Source organism: Oreochromis aureus, linkage group 11, assembly GCF_013358895.1.
Source record: "Oreochromis aureus strain Israel breed Guangdong linkage group 11, ZZ_aureus, whole genome shotgun sequence".
Classification (NCBI taxonomy): domain Eukaryota; kingdom Metazoa; phylum Chordata; class Actinopteri; order Cichliformes; family Cichlidae; genus Oreochromis; species Oreochromis aureus.
Window position 1 is genome coordinate 24,192,766 of NC_052952.1, and position 20,552 is coordinate 24,213,317.

General features: G+C 42.0%; 1 protein-coding gene across 3 annotated transcripts; it reads right to left on the reverse strand.

The window, feature by feature from the left end:
* Positions 1 to 8,143: 8,143 nt before the first annotated feature.
* LOC120442569 (nectin-1-like) lies at positions 8,144 to 13,707 on the reverse strand. Of its 3 annotated transcripts, XM_039619236.1 has the most exons (5): positions 13,605 to 13,661; positions 13,434 to 13,515; positions 12,631 to 12,981; positions 11,662 to 11,761; positions 8,144 to 9,847 (listed from the first exon to the last, which is right to left on the reverse strand). In XM_039619236.1, exons 2-5 carry the CDS (start codon positions 13,495 to 13,497, stop codon positions 9,778 to 9,780), a joined length of 585 nt encoding a protein of 194 aa, XP_039475170.1. In that variant the 5' UTR covers positions 13,498 to 13,515; positions 13,605 to 13,661; the 3' UTR covers positions 8,144 to 9,777. The 3 variants fall into 3 exon arrangements, with proteins under 3 accessions (XP_039475170.1, XP_039475169.1, XP_039475171.1); XM_039619235.1 differs by having other exon boundaries at positions 13,434 to 13,707; XM_039619237.1 differs by lacking the exon at positions 11,662 to 11,761 and having other exon boundaries at positions 13,434 to 13,707.
* Between the last annotated feature and the right edge of the window lie 6,845 nt (positions 13,708 to 20,552).

Below are 20,552 nucleotides of genomic sequence, written 5' to 3' on the forward strand. Positions count from 1 at the left end.
GCGGGGCCTCTCTGATTGGCCGTGGTCCAGTTGAAAGTGCAGGTGGAAGAGAGAGGTGAGTAGCTTGAATAAAGAGATATCAATTCATTAATGGATTCCACACAAAGACGTAAACACAGAGCGGACCTGACGCATCAGAATCAGCTTTGTCTTTCTCGGCTTTCTCACCCCACGGCCCGAACACGGACACGCTGTCGGAGCTTAGTGATTCTGATGCGTCGGGTCTGCGCTGTTTTTCCGTCTTTTTTTGCGCTGATTCTGAGCTGCAGGTTTTGTCATGAATTCCTTCTGACTTTTGCTGTTTTGCTTCCACCACGATAAAAATCACACTTCATGCACAGCTCCCTCTCTCTCTCTCTCTTTACTTCAAGAACAGTTTCCCGTCTCAAATCTCTGTTTTCTGCATTATCCATTCGCTTATTACCCACTAGTCTACCGTTGTTTACAGCGCTGTCGGCCGCTGTCTTTTTCTTTTCTTTTTCTTTTTTTAACTTAAATGACCTCGGACAAGAAAGCCTAATTTCTGCTGTTCAATACTGAAGAAATTTAAACTTCTTAAAATTATGCAAAATTACAGAATATTGCAGAATATTTTTAAGGTTATCTGCTATAAAACGCCAGACCAGGAAAATCTCCTTCATGTTTTTCTGTGTTTTATTCTCAGTTACTTTGACACAAAGGCATCTGCTGTGATGTTCACAATTCTGATGAAGTCTCATGTGTATCAGTACTGATAAATGATCAGAATTATAATATTTCTGACTGTCTGAGGCTAAACTGAATCGAATCAGGACTTTGAGAACTGGAATCGAATGGATTATAGAAATCAGTGATGATGCCCAGCCCTAGTGAGCAGCCTAGGCCCGACAGAAGTGGATGTAGCTGTGGGTAATAAGAAAAGATGAAAAGAACTATTGATAACTTTTGTGTTAAGTTAAGGACTGATCCGTCTGAAATTCATAGCCAGCTCTGACACGGTGCCATCAATCTTTGAATGCTGAAAAACAGCAGTGTATCCAGAAAACACATTATATGCTGCAATAAATGCACTGCCCAAGTGTCCCCTCTCCCCACTGCCTTTCAGCAGCAGGCAGCAGCAAACAGGTCGTCAGAGGAGCCAAGATGATGATTAAGTTTAACATTTTCTACAATATTGACAAAGCAATTTAAGCACAAGTTTGTTAGTTAATAATTTAGAAATGAATATTGTCTGTATGGACTTCCCCCCAAAGAAAGTGCACATGTAAAACTGTGGTGTTAAGCGATGCGGTTGAAAAATTTGAGTGCGCCTAACTTTTGTGCCAGTACGCCTAAATTTTTAAAGTTAGGCGTACCGGTACGCCCATGTCAAAAAGTTAGTCTAGAGCCCTGCGTTAATCTATAATTTCTTCCGACTGCTGCACGTGGGAAATTGATCCGGGTCTGCTCTTCACCTGCAAGTGACACACTGAGACATTTTGTCACGTCTCCCCTCTCTGGTTCTGAAGTCCCCTTTCTTAAAAACCCAGAGAGATTGTAGTTGTTCTACACTGAAAAACACCAAACCCTCTTCCTATTTTTGCTTATTTTCATCAACAATTCTGCTAAAAAGAAATTTTTTGTGTCCACACTAGGGGAGCTGGTGGCCTGTAGTACCACCCTCTCCCGCTAGTTGGAAACAACTTTTACACACATTTCTACACTTTAACATTTTGAACCCCATTTTTCTCTGTTTTTTTTTTTTTTTTTTTTTACACACACAACAACTTTTCCCACACAACCATTCTCTTTCATCTCACAACATACTTTACCCACAGTTCTTAACATACAGTCACACATTGAGTTTTGTCCCTGGCCGCCTGGTGGAACGTCTGCCGCTCTACTGAATCTAGATCCCATTTTACTACACGAGGCGTCCCCCGTGAGGCCCTTGCCTTCTACGGACCAAGGAACGAACACCGCCACTCCGTGCACTATAGTATGCAGAAATGGACTCCGACAGTGTACCCGAACCGCCGTTCCTGTGGCGTACTTGGACCGAACACAGGCCTGGGCCGGCTTCTCCCCAACTGCGTGTTCGAACCACTGTCCTTGTGATGAGCCGTTCCCAACACAAGCCTGGGGCCTCAAACCACCAGGATTTTCCCCCGACAGTGTACCCGAGTCGCTGTCCCTGTGACGTACTTGGACCGAACACAGGTCTGGGCCGGCTTCTCCCCAACAGCGCGCTCGAGCCAATGTCCTTGTGATGGACCGTACCCAACACAAGCCTGGGGCCTCAAACCACCAGGATTTCCTCCCGGAGACTCGAACTCCGGGGGCGGCCAGCGTTCCCCCCCTCGGCCAGACAAAAAACTCCCCATGACTCTATACAAGTTAGCTACAACTCACCCATCTGCAGGAGTCCCCTCAAAGTCGATGGTCTTGGTGGTTGCTGAAACACGTGGCTCCGTGACTCCTCCATTTCCTTTGCTTCAACAGCCGGTAGGACAAAGGTAGCTTTTCCCTCAGGGGTGATCAGCCCATCCACGGAACCGTTGTTCAGCGACCACACGGACCACCCTGCTCACAGCACCATTCTGTTGTGGAAGTTTTCCATTAAATAAAGCCTGCAGATGAGGGGTGAGCGGTAGCTAACATTCTTTAATCAAAGCACACAAAGAACAGACAACCAAGCTTGATGGAGAGCCTACATGACCGTGGGGCAGGTCAGCAGAGTCTCACTGAGCCTAGCATGGCTCTCGGTTAAATACCTTCCACAGGAACAAAAGGCAGTACACAGCTGTTTCACACCTTAAGGTTCACACTCCCTTGCTACCTCCCAGAGTCCTCGAAGAGACAAAAGATTCCTTCCTGTGGAGTTGTCTGCTTCCCCCAACTTCCTAAATAGACCCCCACCATTTGTCTTACTGTATGGGTGTCAGACATGTTAAAATCCAGTGGCACCAAGGCATTATACAATAAAATAATGTGATTAATAAGTAAAAGAAATTCCTTTACACTGCTCTGCTGAGGCAGCGGGAGGAATAAATGTCCATCAGGGAGGGGAGAGGGCAGCCGATGATCTTTTGTGCTGTCTTGACCACACTCTGAAGCCTCGCTCTATCCGCCTTGGTGCAGCTGCCGTACCATACCGTGATGCAGTAGGTTAGCAGGCTCTCAATGGACGAGCAGTAGAAGGTCAGCAGCAGGTTGGAGTTCAGCTTGTACTTCCTGAGGACTCTCAGGAAGTGCAGCCGCTGTTGGGCCTTCTTGACGACCGCTGAGATGTTGTCTGTCCAGGAGATGTCAGCAGAGATGAGGACACCAAGGAACCGGAAGGTGTGGACCCTCTCCACACACTCCCCGTTGATGTAAAGGGGGGCTAAGTCAGTGCTGTGTCTCCTGAAGTTGACAATGAGCTCTTTGGTTTTCTTAGTGTTCAGTGTCAAGTTGTTTTCTGAACACCATGCTGCCAGCTTCAGGACTTCCTCTCTGTAGTCTGCCTCGTCTCCCTTTGAGATGAGTCCGACTACCATGGTGTCATCAGCAAACTTGATGATGAGAGTGTTGTTGTGGGTCGAACTGCAGTCATGGGTGTAGAGAGAATACAGGAGGGGGCTCAGCACACAGCCCTGTAGGGAGCCGGTGCTCAGTGTGCGAGTGGAGGAGAGATGAGGGCCGAGTCTTACAGTCTGGGGCTGGTTTGTGAGAAAGTCTTTTATCCAGGCACATGTGAGAGGAGGGAGGCCAAGAGTGACCAGTTTGGTGATGAGGATGTCCGGGATGATTGTATTAAAGGCTGCGCTGTAGTCCACGAAGAGCATTCGGACGTAGCTCTGCCGCTGCTCTAGGTGACTCAGCACAGTGTGGAGGGCTGTGGCGATGGCGTCTTCTGTGGATCTGTTTGCACGGTATGCAAACTGGTGGGGGTCGAATTCTGGGGGGAGCTAATCCTTGATGTGCTGAAGGACTAGTCTCTCAAAGCATTTCATGATTACAGGTGTGAGGACCACAGGGCGGTAATCATTCAGGCTGGAGATGGGAGACTTCTTTGGCACTGGGATGATTGTGGCTGATTTTAGACAGGATGGGATGGCTGCCTGATCCAGTGAGAGGTTGAAGAGTCTGGTGAAGATGAGGGTGAGCTGGTGTGCGCATGCTCTTAGTACCTTGCCAGGTACTCCGTCTGGACCGGCCGCCTTCCTGGGGTTCACTGCTAGGAGCACACGTCTGACATCGTGCTCTGTTACAGTGAGTGGAGCGGTGCAGGAACCAGGTGAGGGTGAGGATGAGGATGGGAGCAGGGCTGAGGCAGATGAGTGCTGCTGTTGTGGTGTTTCAAAGCGGGCGAAGAAACTGTTTATTTCCTCTGCCAGCTGCACACTCAGGTTTTCTGTTTTCGCAGTGCTGCCTCTGTGGTTGATGTCTTGCATTCCCTGCCACACCTCCCGTGTGTTGTTGCTGGACAGGTGGGACTCGATGTTTCTTTTGTGGTCTGACTTGGCTTTTTTAATCCCCCTTTTCAGGTCAGCTCGAGCAGCCCTGTACAGAGCTCTGTCACCTGACCTGAAGGCGGCATCGCAGACTTTGAGGAGTGAGCGGACCTCGCTGGTCATCCAGGGTTTTTGGTTTGGGAAAACCCGAATGCTTTTGTCCACAGTCACATTTGCAGTACAGAACTTGATGTAGTCCAGTACTGATCCTGTGAAAGTTTCTAGGTCCTGGTGTTCAAATATGTCCCAGTCTGTCTCTGTGAAGCAGTCCTGTAGTTTGGAGGGAGTATTTTCAGGCCAGGTTGTAACCGTCTTTGTGGTGGGCCTGGCACTGCGCCTGAGGGGGGTGTAGGCTGGGGAGAGCAGGAGGGAGAGGTGGTCGGACTGACCGAGGTGGGGGAGGGGTATGGCTCTATATACATGCTTGATGTTGGAGTAAACATGATCTAGAGTGTTTTCTCCTCTGGTGGGACATTTGACATGCTGATAGAACTTTGGGAGTACAGTCTTTATGTTGGCCTTATTAAAGTCACCTGCAATTATGTGAACACCGTCCGGGTGGGCCCGCTGCTGTTCGTTAATGGTGTTCAGCAGGATAGAGAGCGCCGTGTTTACGTTGGCATCGGGTGGAATGTACACAGCCGTGATGATCACTACTGTTAGCTCTCTCGGTAGAAAAAAAGGCCGGCATCTTACTGACATGTTCTCGAGGTTCGGGGAGCAGTGACTGTTTATAATTGTCCCGTTGTTCCACCAGCTTTCCTGCTCTTACCGGAGTCCTTTGTCCTGTCCCAGCAGAGCAGAGTGCGGCCTGCTAGCTGCATGCTAGCATCAGGTATTCCCGGGTGATGGTTTCGGTGATGATCAAGGCACAGCAGTCACGAACATAGCGATTTCCCACTAGTTGTAATTCCAGGTCATCCGTTTTTTGCACGAGGGATCTGGCGTTGGAGAGATAGAGGCTCGGCAGAGGTGGCTTGTGTGGTTTGTTTTTTAGCCTCAGCATAATGCCGGACCTACGGCCCTGCTTTTGCTTCCTCTCCCTCCATCTGCACCGCCGCCTAGTCCCGATAACAATCCACGGGGAGCCCGGTGGTCTCGCTATGTGATCTGGGATGTTGTGCGTGCGAAGAAACTCCAGTGAAACAGATGTTTGATGCTAGTCACCGATGTCTATGATTGGCTTCTATGTATGTTTCTTCAGGCATGTCTCGCTCCCTCTCTCAAGCTGGTGTTGTCACAGTTTATGACTTGCTATGTTTCCTGTTGTATTTTGACAGTCCTGTGTTCCATGTTCAATATGTTTGGTTTTGCTTCCCCTGTGGCGTCATGTTCATTTGTGTCAGCTGTGTTTCCTGTTTGTTTCCACTTCCCACACTACACATCTGTGTATTTAAGTCCTCTGTCTCCCATGGTTCTTTGTCAGGTCATCTGTTTTCCTCTCCTCATGTTCCTGGAATTTATGTTTTCTCCAGCCTCGGTTTTCTCAGGTTCATGTTTATGTTTAATGTTCATATTCAGAGTTTTTCCATGTCTAGCTTTAGTTTTCCTAGTTCAGGTTATAGTTTAGTTTTCACCTTCGCCATTTGTTTTGGTGTTTTTCTATCAGCCAGAATAAACATCTTGTTTTTTATTTAAGTTCAGTTCTGTCCCTTGTGATTCTCCTTGTGTTTGTTCGCTCCGCAAACACACCGGCCATTCGTCCGTAACATTTTGAGCAGTTCCACACATTTTGCTGTCCTCACTAAAGTTTGTTCCAGGCAACATAATTTCAGCTATACAGCTAGCCTAGCATTCTTTATTCCCAGCACCTTATCCTACGGTGGAGAGAGAGAGAGCTGCTGGTGAAGATCATGAGTCCTGCTTGACCCCTGCAATGAGCTTCAGTCTTCCTGGTGTTTCTGAAATGATGCCTCTCTTAGTGTAGATCAACAGAACATCTGGCACAGGACAGGTGTAATGAAACCCAGGGAAACCCAGCTTGGTCCTGATTGTTTCCCTCACTATTTTCCCCCCAGGGTGAATGTAGCTGTCAATATTAATGTGGACTGTATTCTTAAATGAAAAGAACAAACTACACATCTTTTCTACAGTCATTGCTTTGGAGAGGGTAAAAAATGACCCCCCGCCACCCCCAACCCGGGTCGAAACCTCTGCCCCTGAAGCGTGCCCCAGAGGCCAAAACAGTGCTAGTGAATTGAAACGGAACCCCGCCCCTCCCCAAAAATGGATTGAAACTGAAAAAAAAGTACAGTTTCAATTAAGTTTTTTTCACTATCATTTTTTTTCACTTTCAATACAACATTTTTCAGTACATTTATTTCAGTTACAATATTTTTTTTCAGTTTCATTATTTTTTTCAGTTTCGTTTTAAGGTGGCATCGTTCTAACCCCATAGGACTTTAACACCAGGATTGAAGAGATTGTCATCAGATTACAATTTTCCACTGAAGTAAGAGAGCACACTACTCCCTGAAGACGACTTCCTCTACAAAAGGACATTATGCTTAGTTACCACTAGGTGGTAGTAACACCTCTAAACAACTATAATACTCCCATTTCATGACATACCTGATAATGTATAGTGCCACTTCTCTTTTTTCAGCACTAAATGTTGCAGCATATATCTCTAAACTTAACTTTCATTTTGGTTGTTGTAACTATATACATATGTATAATCTGAAACTACATTGAAAAGAAATGTGCATAGGGACATTAACATGTCACACAAAACTTATGCAAGGATGAGCTTCACCACAGAGACATATACGGAGAGAAAACAGCAGCAGCCTGACGATCAAAGCTGGTGACATTCAGTTTTGTGGTGTCAAACTGAAAGTGTTCACACTAGTGGTTGAATTGTCTGCTGTAAGCTTGTGGTATGGCGGTTGGAATTTGCATGTGACTTTATCATGCTCAGTGTTGACTGCCAGTCTGCTTGCAGTTTTTTTTTTGATCATAGAAGATAAACATAAGAAAACACGCACACAAACATCGTGTAAAATAAGTATTGAACACGCCACCAATTTTCAAAATAGGTGCCACTGACATAAAATTTTCACCAGATGTTGGTAACAACCCACCCAATCCACACATGCAAAGAAATCAAACCATAGGTGTCCATAAATTAAGTTATGTGCCATAATGAGAAATGAAACAGAGAAAATATACAAAATAAATGAAAAATAAATCCCCTCTTGCTGTAGGGGCTGTGTCCCAATTTGAGCTTGGGACTTCCAGGCCATACTCAGTATACTATGCTGGCTGCTTGGTTATGGCGTTCCATGTATGCCCTGCCTGCTAGCATCTTACACCCTGCTGTTATGTGCTTGCCAGGTGTGGTACACCCCAACCTCTGTCAATCTTGTGCTGAGAGCTTGTTCCTGTGCTGCTATAATTGGTGCCTCTGTGCTGTCTTTTAGTCCAGCTTTGTCGAGCCAATTGTAGGATTTGGGATGTCTGCTCCTTGCGGCTGTTCATCTTATAGTCAAGCATCACTGGGTAGATGAGCTGGTTTGTTTCAGTAAGTGTGGCAGTAAACATACCTTGACACAGCTAGAGAAATTGAACTCAGCTTTCCAAAGATGTGAAATGTAACCAATTCTTAGGTAAATGCACCTCACTCCAGGTTTGGGGAGGAGCTGAATATGAGTGCAAATAATCACATCACACAGGAATTTCAGTTAATTGTGACTTTTTTTAAATCAACAGATTACAGCTTCAAAACAGACATTACAACCTGGGCTGAAGTACATTATTTTTGTCTATCAACTGTTACCAGTCAGGATAACTGGTGGAATCCTACCAGAAGCCAGAAAAATCACTCGCTGTCTGACTGGTTGTGCTGATCTGGATCCTGGAGTTCACACTGGGAGGCTCACCATCCGGTGGATTCACTGGACCTTTTTCCAATGACCTCATAGCTCAATAAAAGACCTGATCCAGTCATGTGAAACACCCTTAATTTAGCTGGCACTAATTTTGATTTCAGCAGCTCTCCCTAACATTCATCTCACCATTGAGATATTGGCCAATTACTTCTGGAACATTTTTTTTTTTTAACAACTTTTATGAAGATTTGCTTCAGTAACCAAGACAGTTTCTGCTGCTAATTAAGATATCATCGGCTTTTCTTTTTTTCCAGTTACTCGTGGCAACACGGCATGTTAACGCACAACCTCCTGTAGATCTTCAAAATAAAAGCTCCTGCTAGTCACAGTAAGAAGTGTAAAACTTTTTTTTTTCCAACCATCACTTATTGTAACAATAAAATAAAACAAATAAAAGAACAATTCCATAACGACAAATCACTTATGAATGAGCTCTTATTTTAACCCATGTCTCCAGCTGTTTTTTTCACACAGTGAAAAAGTGATTGGACTTTTTCCCTCCTTAACAATAAACACCTTTATTTAGAAACTGCATTTTACGTTTACTTGTTTTATCTTTGTCTAATATTTACATAAGTGTGACAAACATACAGAAAAAGAGCAAATCAAGAAGGGCGCAATCACTTTATCACTTTTTCATACCACAGTGTGGTGAGGTCATGGTGCTTAATTCCTCCTTTCCCCAAAGGAATGGTTTGAAAAATTCTTCTACCACTTGCCATTTTCAGCCAATAATAAAGAATTTTTGGTAATATAATAGATGTTTATTTAACTTTATGAATAATAATATCTCTGAGATACCTCTGAGTAAAAAGGTGGTATTCTAAAAAAAAGAATACAAAAAAGAAACTAAAGGCTCCAGCAAAGCAAGTAATCAGTCACCACAGAGTCCAATATCCTGTCCAAGTCATTAGTTCAGTGGCTGTTTCGAAACCCACATTCTCCTTGTTTCTCTAACAGCAAATCAGTCGGACTAGCAGTGCTTCCTCAATTTCAGCAGCTCCCTACTTCCTGCTCTGTCAGCAACGTTAGGGACAAAGGATGAGCAGTAGCCTACTAAAATTCACAGAGATTCTGGCTGCCAACTCTTAAGCCGGTACAGGGATTATTAATCTTGCATGCTGCTTTGGAATTTCTGCTTCTTAACACTGGTTTCTACACTAGCAGAAGAAGAAACAAGTTAGGCTGCATGTAATATCACAGTTGGGCTGCTGTACATCGAATGACCAGCAGATGTCAGTACTTCCAAATGAAAAATTTGTCCTCAATAAATGGACTCTGAAAAAGAAAAAAATTAAGTTGACATGAAGCGATGATGAGTTTGCCTGATGTTCCTAAACTAGAAAAGGAAGAAAGATTCTGGTTTCATCCAATTCTCAGGAGAAGGCAGCAGCAGGTAAAATGTCTTTGTTGAGCCAAGAGATGAAGTTGTATCACTGTTGCTTTTGTACATACTTCAGGATGTCAGGGGCAGTTTGAACTCTAGCAGTGCTGGGATCATATCTGAGGAGGCAGAGAAATCATTTCAGAGAGCTGAGTGAGCCAGAGCAGAGTTTAGCTGTGTGTCTGAGGTAAAGTGTTATCATTTTATTATTTTCATATCATTGTTAATTCATTACAGGTGCACAATTTGAGCTATGAGTGCACTTTTTGTCAAATACAGTGATCTGATAGGTTGGATCTGTTTATTTGAATCCAAAAAAATGAAAAAATCAAGCTTGGTTTAAAAGAATAAATGTGTCAAATGATGAAATTGATTTAAGAAATAAGTGCTTAAAGTTTATATTTTGAGAACATGTATAGCACCATCTTCTGTCAGAGCAGAATGTTATGTCCTCAGGTTGGTTGGTTGGTTGGTTAAGAAGAACTTGCGGCTAGGTTTTGTTAGCTAACTAGTGACAGAAATAATAAATCAGAGGAAAATAAGAATACTAAAATGAAACGTAACCAATTTCTCGTCTGTCAAAACTCTTACTGGAATTTTATTTTTTCTTCCCCAAACCCTTAAACAGTGACTGTTAGCTCTGAGGAATGAGCATGATTGCTCCTCTTCTCCTCCTCTCTTCCCCCTATCTTATTGTGCCCAACAGAGACCTCATGTGGTCAAATCAGGGTGATCTCTGATAAATAGTGAGGTTCTTTTTACTGCCATGTGAGAAGGTAAAAAAATAATATGCTGATAAAAGTAATGCTTATGCCTTTGCATTCAGCCAAATCCCAATTTGTGCAAGAGGATCTTGAGCATGTTGGGCTAACGCTTTTCCATTTTCTATGATTTAAATGAAGCATTTGCATTTGAAAGCATTTGAAATAAGGGTACTAAAATGAAAAATCATTTTAAGGGGTGTTATGGCCCTGGCCATATTTGGTCAGTGTGTCAGTGTCCTCCTGAGAACAAGCCTAGTCATTTATATCCTTTGTAATGGATCTTTATTTTTGGTCTCTATCTTTTGACTTATTTGAGCTACCATACTAAGACCTGGTGTAGTAAATAGAGGACATCCTGGGCTCCAGTGATAGCTCATGCGCTTGGGTGGCTTCTTTTAGCTCCAAAAAAGTTCAATGGGAAGATTCTTTTTTCCTTGTCCTCAGGAGGGTATGTCTGGACTGTGTTGTGTATGTGTATTCTGTGCCTTTAAGAGTCTCTGCAGGTCCTCCTGATTGGGAAGCTGTTTTAGACTGGCTTTGACCTGGCAGCTGCTGATTGGCCCCAACTACCAACTGAACATTTCAAAAACCCACCAGTCAGAATCAGTAAATTTTATGCAATAAAATAGTCTTCCTTTTATTAATTTGGTGATATAGAAAAGAAACTAGGTCTTTATTTACAATTCGATTAATTTGCTGATTGTTTGGTCTTTGAAATGGCACAAAGCAATAAAACTACCTTAAGCACAGTCTGCAGTTTCCCAGAGTGATGAAACGTTTCTGCCACTGAAAATGCTACGTTCAGATGAACAGATTCAACCTTTTGTGGGTACATATTCTTATTCATCATATTGATTAGGTTTACTCTTGATCATTCGAGGTGTTATGTTATTTAGTAATTCTAAATTACAGATAGTTGTAAATGCGAGTGTGAATGGTTGACTGAACCCCTCCAATGACCCTGATAAGGAGAATCTGAAGAGGAGGGATGGATAGTATTAAGCATCATTAAGTATTAGCAAAATCACGTTTAAATGAAATGTTTTTTTTAGCACTCTGTATAACTTTAACCATAAAAAGGCTGGATGAGGATTGATGAGCCATGGGACCTCAATCTCTTTGACCCAACAGATCAAAAATACAAATATTATGCAAAAACATGCACTCACCTTCTAATACTGACAAGAAAAACCACGGCCATCAGGATTGCTAACAGCAACAGGACAGCAGCCACTCTAAGAGCTGCCCCCACTGATAATGCCATATTTTCTGTCAGAATAAAGTATGATTACAGTCCACAATGAACATAACATAATGTAACTAAATTATGTTAGAATGTATTTTATCTTTAATGCTTTATACCTCATTACTTTATATTTCGTAATTACCTCATAGTTTGTATCACACATTTACGCTTTATCCTTTAGTGCACACAGATATGTATTGTAGAGTAGTTTGGATTTAGACTGTTACACTCTGATACTAGCAGACACAAGAGATAAGACCCCTCTTAGGGGTCTATAAATTTTGGTGTTTGGGATTGATCTAAATGGGTGACTGGAGAACAAGAGATGGTGAAGTGCAGACGATAAAACGTGAGCCGGACATTGGGTCTAAAGTCTTCCCCCCAACTTTTTGACCAGTAAAGTGTTTACTGCTATAGGGTGAGGCATTGTGTGTCTCTCTGAGCCGTGTGGAGAGATGGAGGTCCATGACCCCATGTAAAATTAATTTGTAATTCTAACCATTTGATAATACATTTTCAAAACTTATACTTTGAGCATATTTGTCTTCTGTCTTAAAAGAGTTACATGACACATATTACAAGGAAGGGAAAGTAGCATTGAACAAGTCTGACAAAAACTCCCAGCTTCAATTTTGTATTTACATGCTGCTTTCATGTTTTACAACATAAAGAACAACATGTGGATATTTTAAACTTGAATAATATTAGATGCTTATCCAATTTCTTTAATATTAAAATGAGTGGGGCATTAAACAGAAAAAAAGTTATTTAAACTAAATGTTTGGTTTGTGTCAGTGAATTTTTGAAGATTGTATCTAATAAATAATACCTAATATATAACACCTAATATTGTTTTGGCAGCTCAGTCTATAAAAGCAGTTTAAATTCTTACCTTGAACAACAAGTTTGGTGGTTCCTTCAAATGCCCCACTGGGAAAAGTGGAAATGATGCAGGTATAGGATCCTGCATCTTTCATTTCTAGAGCCTTAATTACCAACGAATGTTTATCAAACGCCACTCTCTCCTTCAGTGGGCTCTCAGAAATATTCACTCCAAACATCGTGTTGAAAACAATGAGAGTGACTTTCTTTTTTCCTGTTCCTTCTTCATCCTGAAGAGCCCACTGAACCTGAGTTATATTGGTATGTGTTGGTCCTTGGATTAACTGACAATGCAAGGTGACATCATCTCCAACGTATCCAGTCACTTCAGGTGAGACTTCGACCCTTTGTGCCACAAAAACTGCCAAAAGGTAAATGACAACAGAATAGTGAGATGAAAGAGACGAAAATAGAAAGAAATCCGGTTTTAAACTGATATTTATTCTTTATTTTCAGTATGTTCCCATATGGAAAACATATATATAAATCTTATAAAGTTTGTATCTGTCTTCTTGTGTGAAACTTGTATGAAAAGCATACAAGAGTGAAAACAGATATAAGATCCCTTGAAAAATTATATAAATGAAACTTGTATGTTTTGGATACTTACTAAAACAATATATGAAAGTAATGAGAAAGCGCCCACTTTCATGAGTAAATCATATAAGCCTTATATGATTCACTATATGAAGTAAGCCAAATCTTATGCAAGTCTTTTATAAGTTTTTTCTATTTCTTTTCCATATCGGTTATTTGTAGCATAGCATGAGCATTTTAGATAAAGTTGCATAAAAACATAAAACTGGGTCTTACCTGGTAAAAATGTAATGCACATTAGCTGAACCAGCAGGCGAGATGGTCCGTTGCAAGTTTTCATTGCGCTCAACAACAGGAACTAACAATCCAGAAAAAGAAAAGGAAGTTTACAAATCAAAGAGGATCCTTCAGTATGTCAGCTTTTAAGAAGAAGTCAAAGAATCATACAGTTTCAAAGAATCTGATCCGTAACTGTTTTGGTTCAGTCTGAAACTAAAACCTAAAGACTAGGCTGAAATATTAGGGCATGTAAGAGAAAGTAGAGCACGTGTTAAGTTACTCCTCTCTGCCACCTTTCATGTTTTGCTCAACAGGGACCTCATGTGGACAAATCAGGGTGATCTGGGATAAATACTGAGCTGTTAACACTTTGCTTTACTGCGACTTAAGAAAAATGTATTGTAGTGCATGCAATAATTCAATGAAATTGCAGTTTGTTGATGGGAGAGCAATTTGAGGATGTCGGGCTTGGCCTATTCCATTTTCAAGTCAAGTGGCTTTATTGCAATTTTAGCCATGTGCAGTGGAACAATACACAGTGAAGTGAGACAGCGTTCCTCCAAGATCATGATGCTACATATAACAGATGGTGTGTAACAGAAGGTGTGTGTGTGTATGACATTGTACATTTTCTATTATGTAAATGAAGCAGTTGGAGGTGTAAAAATGTTTATTCTTTCATTGCACTTTATTTGAAGGAAGTTGAAGTCTGTTTAAAAATAAATATTGACTGGTAGGCATGGTAATGTTGGTTAGATGTTAAGAGCACATTTATATTTGGCAGATTTGGGCGTTTGCATGTGACGGACTTAAAAAAAAGAAAAGAAAAAAAGAAAAAAGGAAGGGGTATTATATACACTTCCTTTTTTCAGCAGACAAAAACCAGCTTTGAATTCAGCCTTTGTTTGGATTGTCCTAACTGTAAAGACACATCTGTAAAGACTGACTTTGCATTGAGAAAAAAAAAATCGCATGGGCATTTGAACATGTCACACAAAACTACCTTGAGGACTATATTTTACTACAGAGATACACAGACCGAAAACAGGAACAGCATGACTGTTACAGTTTGTGATAAAATCTTCAAAACAGTGGTTGACACACAGGAAGGAATGAACTCTAACTAAACAAACTAAACTTATGTAGCTTCTGAATAAGAGAAACACAAGTTATTAATGTATCCAAAACAAAAATCAAATACACCCTCTGTGGTTAACCTTACATCAGAAACACATTGGTGATCTGCAGCTAGAAAAAGGGCCTCCTTTCACTGGAGTAACACAAAACATGCAAATTTACTAAACATCCACAAACCAAATGCACACACAAACACAAAGGAAATAAAATTTTCGGTTTAGAGTATTTTAACTTTACAGTAATATTCTAAGTTGCTAAACATACAAACTGCTCTAGCAGAATAATTCAATCCATTAAAATGAACATTTTTCTATATTGTTCACATATGGTTCAAACACCATTCTAAAAACTTGAACCAGAGTGTTGCAGACAGATCAAACAAGAAGGCAAAACAAGGCAAAAAGAGAAGCAAAGCAAAAAGACAACACCAGACAAAAAGCAACAGGAAAGCAAAAAGGCAAAGCAGCAGCACTTCTGTAAATGTAGTCCAGGGAAGCAATAGTGGCCCTGCTTGTAAAGCTATCAGCCCCTCACCCAGGCCCAGACTTCGGATTAAGCGGCGTTGCAAAATTTGCAAACTGCAAAATTTGCCAGTGGTACTTCAGTTCTCCCAGCCCTTTGCCACACCTTTTGCCAGCCAGGAAGGAGAAGCCAAATCCCAGGTAACTCAAACAAAGAAAGATGTATTAATATAACATAAAACAGAACTTTGAGCTTGCAGTGTTAATATGTGTGCACGCCATATGAACACTGGAAGGTGTAATAAAAATAATTAATAAAGAAACAATATTGGACAATAAGTAGAATATATTTAAATTAGTGACCGCAAAGCAAACTAAAGTGAAGCAACTAATAGTGAGGTGTGGCGTTTACCCTGTGCAGGCTTGCCATGACATGACCAAAGGCCCAGACGTGTGCAGCAACAGGTGAGAGAGTGAGGGATGCTCTTGTGAGTCGCACTGGGAGCAGGGACTGGTTGAGTCCCAGCCACCCTCACCTGAGGAACAGGCACAGGTGCGGGGGACCCAGCTGCCCTGGGAGCAAGGACCAGCTGGACCCTAGCCACCCTCACCTGGGGAACTGGATGGGTGAAGGATATGTCTGAACCGCCCTGGGTGCAGGAACAGGCAGAGAGGTAGGCTCAGGGGTTTTTACGGGTATAGACAAAGTCTCTTGGGAAGCAAAATTCTTTAAAAAGGTTAGCTCAGGGAGAGAAAACGCAGTCTCAGGAAAAGTTAGCTCTGATTAGCTAAACACAGTCTTTGGAGGAGGCAGCTTAATAATTTTACAGGCAGGTTCAGAACAAGGCACACAATGAGCAGATTCAAAGTCTTTCGACTGACAAACGTTTGAAATAAATAAAATAAATCAAAATAAAACAGGAAATAAGAAACAATTCCCAAAAACGCAAACTTGACACTGAGAGGTAGACAGAAAGAATATAACACATAAAACAGAGAAGACAGTGGCTTAAGCTAAAGGCCAGAACACCAAATAATGTAAAGAGAACAAAACCAAGAATAACCCTTAACACAAAATCAAACCAGCACAACTCAAAACCCCAAACAAATCATAATTTAGAAATACAAAACAAACAGAAAAAGCTGGGTCAAAATGACCCAGAATCGTGACATATATATGTCTGGAGGCTGACCACGTGGGAGGCAGTGGTGGCGGCGACCTCGTTCAGGGGGCAGCCCTCGACGGCGATGACGTCCAGCTAGAGGCCTGGAAAGTGGCTGGCAGAGGTGAGGTGATCCAGGCCGAGCTGGATCAGACGGCGGTGTAGCAACCGCAGGACCAGACGAGGCGGAACCAGGCGAGGCGGCAGCGTGGCAGCTGCGGAACCAGGCGGCAGCTGCAGGTGGTGGTGCTGATCAGAACCAACAGGCGCGAAGACCTCTGGCAGGGACGAAGCTGGTTGGAGCTGCGCAGGACAGTGGTTCTGTTCAGGCAGTAACAGCAGGATGCAGTCCTTAGCTGGCCGAATGAGCTCACTAGAGCTTCCAGCGTAGAACGGAGGTGGCAGAGTTAACTCCTCTGAACTCTCAGCATGGACCAATTGCTGAGATGACCCTGTTGAGCTCCCAGGAAAAACAGGTTGCGCTGGCTTCTTTGTGTCCAGGGGTCCAGAGTTAACTGAATGCTGATCTTCAGCCTCTGGGGAGGCCCTGGAGAGAGTAAGAGTCTCTAAGTTGGCCAGGTGTTGAGGAGCAACAAAAGTTTGTGTAGGGCTATCCCCCTCCTGAAAATGAGTGGGTGTAGATGGTGGCCGAATAGACAGTGGAGCTGCAACCTGAGCTGACAACTGAACTGCTGAGCAGGGGACGGAGCTAATGGCCGCTGAGCAGGGAATGGAGCTAATGGCTGAGGTAGAGGCCATGCTAATGGCTGAGGTACTGGCAACACAGGGGTGTGAACTGAGGTCGACTGAGCTTCAGGAGGCTAAACTGGGGATGGCTGGGCAGCTAACTGAGCTTCAGGCTGGGCAGCTGATACAAAAAACATAGCCCCAGAATGAATAGTCCCATGGTCCGAAGAAACAGAAAAAGTGTCTTTTTCACTCACCACAGCCGGCTGCTTTGACATCCTGGAGTCCGGCTATGGGGTGATGCGCCGGTGGCGTGGCCGTCGCTTCCTCCTCGGTGATCACTCCAATGGGCCGGGCAGCTCCAAGTCCGGCGGGCTGGGCAGCACATCCTTTGCCGAGCTGGGTCGATAAGCGGTAGCCGCTTGGGGGTGAAGATGAAGCTCATTTAGAAAGAAGTGGGTGAAGCGAGTCCAGAAGCCAGGGAAGACCGGAAACTAGTCGTTGTAGCCGGTCGGTTACAGCATGAAAAACCAAGAATAACCCTAAACACAAACTCAAACCAGCACAACTCAAAACCCCAAACAAATCATAATTTAGAAAAACAAAACAGAAACAGAAAAAGCTGGGTCAAAATGACCCAGAATCATGACATATAATATAAATATAAAAGCCAAAATCACGTAATTACATCAATTGACCAAAGTGCATTAAATAAAAAGTGCATTTAAGATGCCGCACATGAAAACATTAAAAAAGATAAGCAGTTTCAGAATACCAAAGCTATATGTTCTGACTTGTTATTGCTGTATGAGCTTCAAAGACAAGATTAGTGGAGTAACATTCAAAGACTACAGCTCAGCTTTCAATACAATCGTTTGATCATTATAGTTTTTTTGAATCTGTAAGATTAATCCATCTAGATTAGATATTTTGATGTCTATGGTAGAAAATTTCAACTGTTTGGAGTTTGCATGCTCTCCCCCATACCTGTGTGGGTTCTCTCTGGATACTCTGGCTTTCTCCCACAATCCAGACACATGCATGTTAACATTAAATGGTGATTTTTAAAGGGGATTCACAGCCATAGCTGTAAATATGAATGGTTGTCCGTCTCTGTATGTTTGCGCTGTAACAAATCAGTGACATTTCCAGGGCGTACCTCCAAGGCACCCTCTTGCCTCATGATAGCTGGGATATTCTACAGGCAACTGACCCTCAACTTGATAAGCAGAAGAAAATTGATAGATGAATGGATCAAACTGCAGGGAAATGTGGTACACAAATTGCAGGGTTGCATCTGCAGATTAAAAATATTCTCCCAATAAGCTGCAATAACATGACGGTCTTTTTTGGCTGTTGGACAGTGACGTTAAAGAAGGACAGGAAAGTATGGAGAGAGCGAAAGATGGGAAAGGGATGTGGATCAAGCGTGATCGAGCAGCATGCGGCCTCTTACCCATCCACTGACCTAAAATGGTGCTCAGTTTGGTGGCCTTAATACAGGCTGGAAAAAAATTGATACTTGTATCGCTTTTTTTTTTTTGACAGAAGCAATCATACAAAAGGCACTCTTTTTAAAAGCTTTATTGGGAATGCATATACATACAGATACATGCCGTGTCTGACAAGGTATAAAAATGAAACTCTTTAATGAAACTCTTTCGTTCTTTAATGAAATTTGCATGGAAACACCTTACCATTATTTTAATTACTTGGACCTTTTTCCACACTTAACACAAGTATTAATTTTCTGAACACTTTCTTGCAAAACCTTCGCCAACTAATTGTTGTGATAAATAAAGTAAAAAAATAAAAATCAGTAATATTTATTCTTTTCTAAAATGTATTTACTAAGAACTTGAGTCCTTTTTTCTGTTCTTCATTGTTTTCATTCTGAGGAGGAGAAGTTAAGAAGTCATTAAAAGGATGATTCAGTATTTTTGTTGAAAACTACGTCTGCAGAAACATTCAGATTCACCTTTGTGGGAAATGAATACAAATCATTCTGTACTGATTTCTTGTACAGCTCTGAATGGCTCTGCTTCACACCCATTTTTGCCAAAGAGTCAGAACAGAGCTATGTTAGCTCTAATGATTCACTTATGATTGACTATAAAGTCTTTCCATTGCAATAAGATGAATGAGCTGAAGAGAAACCTTTTTGAAATGTTGGATTTTTGTTGTTTACTCTGAAAAAAAAAAATCCTATTGTTAAAATATGGTGAGCCTGTTTTGACTAAAAAGTCAATCAACTATTTAGATAAACCTTTGAAGTTACACTGTAAACCACAATTATATTAACTTTTTCACTTTCATTATTCATTTTCCCCATGCTGTCAAACTCACTCCTGACATCATTACTCTAATCAAGTCATTTTGTTGGTTTTCTTCTACGAGACAATCAACCTCCGTTAGAGTCTAAGTGCTCTTCTTTCTTTCTGACTTTCATTCATGCGACCTGCCTCCTCCCATCTCAGTCTCATCCTGGCCCCTCAGAGCCACATCAAAGCCTCCATCTTCATCTTCACCACAACCAGCATCTAGACCCTTTTAAACGTTTCTGCTATGATAAATCATTGGAGTCTAATCTACACATAACTTAATTATGTTCTGTGTTCAGTTTTTCCAAACAATGTCTGATTATTGAAATAGAGATGGTTAAAAAAAGGAAAAAAGCCCCAAAGCTCAGACTCACAAACACACAGATGTGAGTGGGCTCAGGGTGCAACACGCGCTCTGTTTCATTCTTTAATCTAACAGGATGTGATTACAGTAAGTTGTTTGTTTACCGTTGCAATGCAATGAATACTTTGCTTTACTTTGCATACTTTGTATCTTCTGTTTTGTTGAATAAGATAAAAATAACAGGCTGTCTTTAATGCTGTTCTCAGTTTTACACAATAGAGTAATTTTCCTCTTTATGTAAGACCAGGCTGATATACTCAGAAAGTGAATAATGACCATCCAGTTCTATAAAACTGCTAGGATGTCACTGATCATTTATTAAACCCTGAGCCATTTAATACTGCAGAGTCTGGATCTCTTGCACCACTGGAGCCCACGGGTCATATTATTTACAGTCTATGAGGCTTATGAGCTCAGATTTTAGGATGAGCTTCAATATAGTCTTTAGAGCCATAGCTTCTGCTGAAACAGGTGGAATTTGTACAGAGTCTGATAATAACTGGCAGGTGTGCTGCACTGTTGTCATAAACTCACACTGGATGAAAAGATTCACCAGTCGACTGATTTCATAACTGATACTGTTGGACACATTGCACCTGAATGGTTCCTGATCATGACGGGTCACATTGATGATAGTGAGAGTGGAGCCTCCATCAGTGAGCTGAACTCTGCCACCTTCTGTAACCTCAGAGCTGTCATTCAATCAGAGGTTTAAAAGACTTTGTGGACTTTGTGGTTTAAAATCACCGACACATCTGTGACTGCAGCCGAGGGTGGAAAAAGGAATAAAAATAAGATGTAGGACGAACATTGTAACAATTTATCTTACTAAAAAAATTATTATAAACTTTCTCTGACGTGATATAACAGAAGCTTGAGATGTTTGATATTTCAGAGTTTCGTCATTGAAGGCCTGACAGCTGTAGCTGCCACTCTGATTGTTCTGAACATTCATGAGTCTGTGCTGTGAATTACTGAAATTA

Coding starts and splice junctions, on each gene's coding strand:
- LOC120442569 (XM_039619235.1), bottom strand. CDS start 13,497: ATGAAAACTTGCAACGGACCATCTCGCCTGCTGGTTCAGCTAATGTGC. Junction 12,982..13,433: donor GTGCATTACATTTTTACCAG/GTAAGACCCAGT, acceptor ACCTTTTGGCAG/TTTTTGTGGCACAAAGGGTC. Junction 9,848..11,661: donor TTTCTTGTCAGTATTAGAAG/GTGAGTGCATGT, acceptor CTGCCTCCTCAG/ATATGATCCCAGCACTGCTA.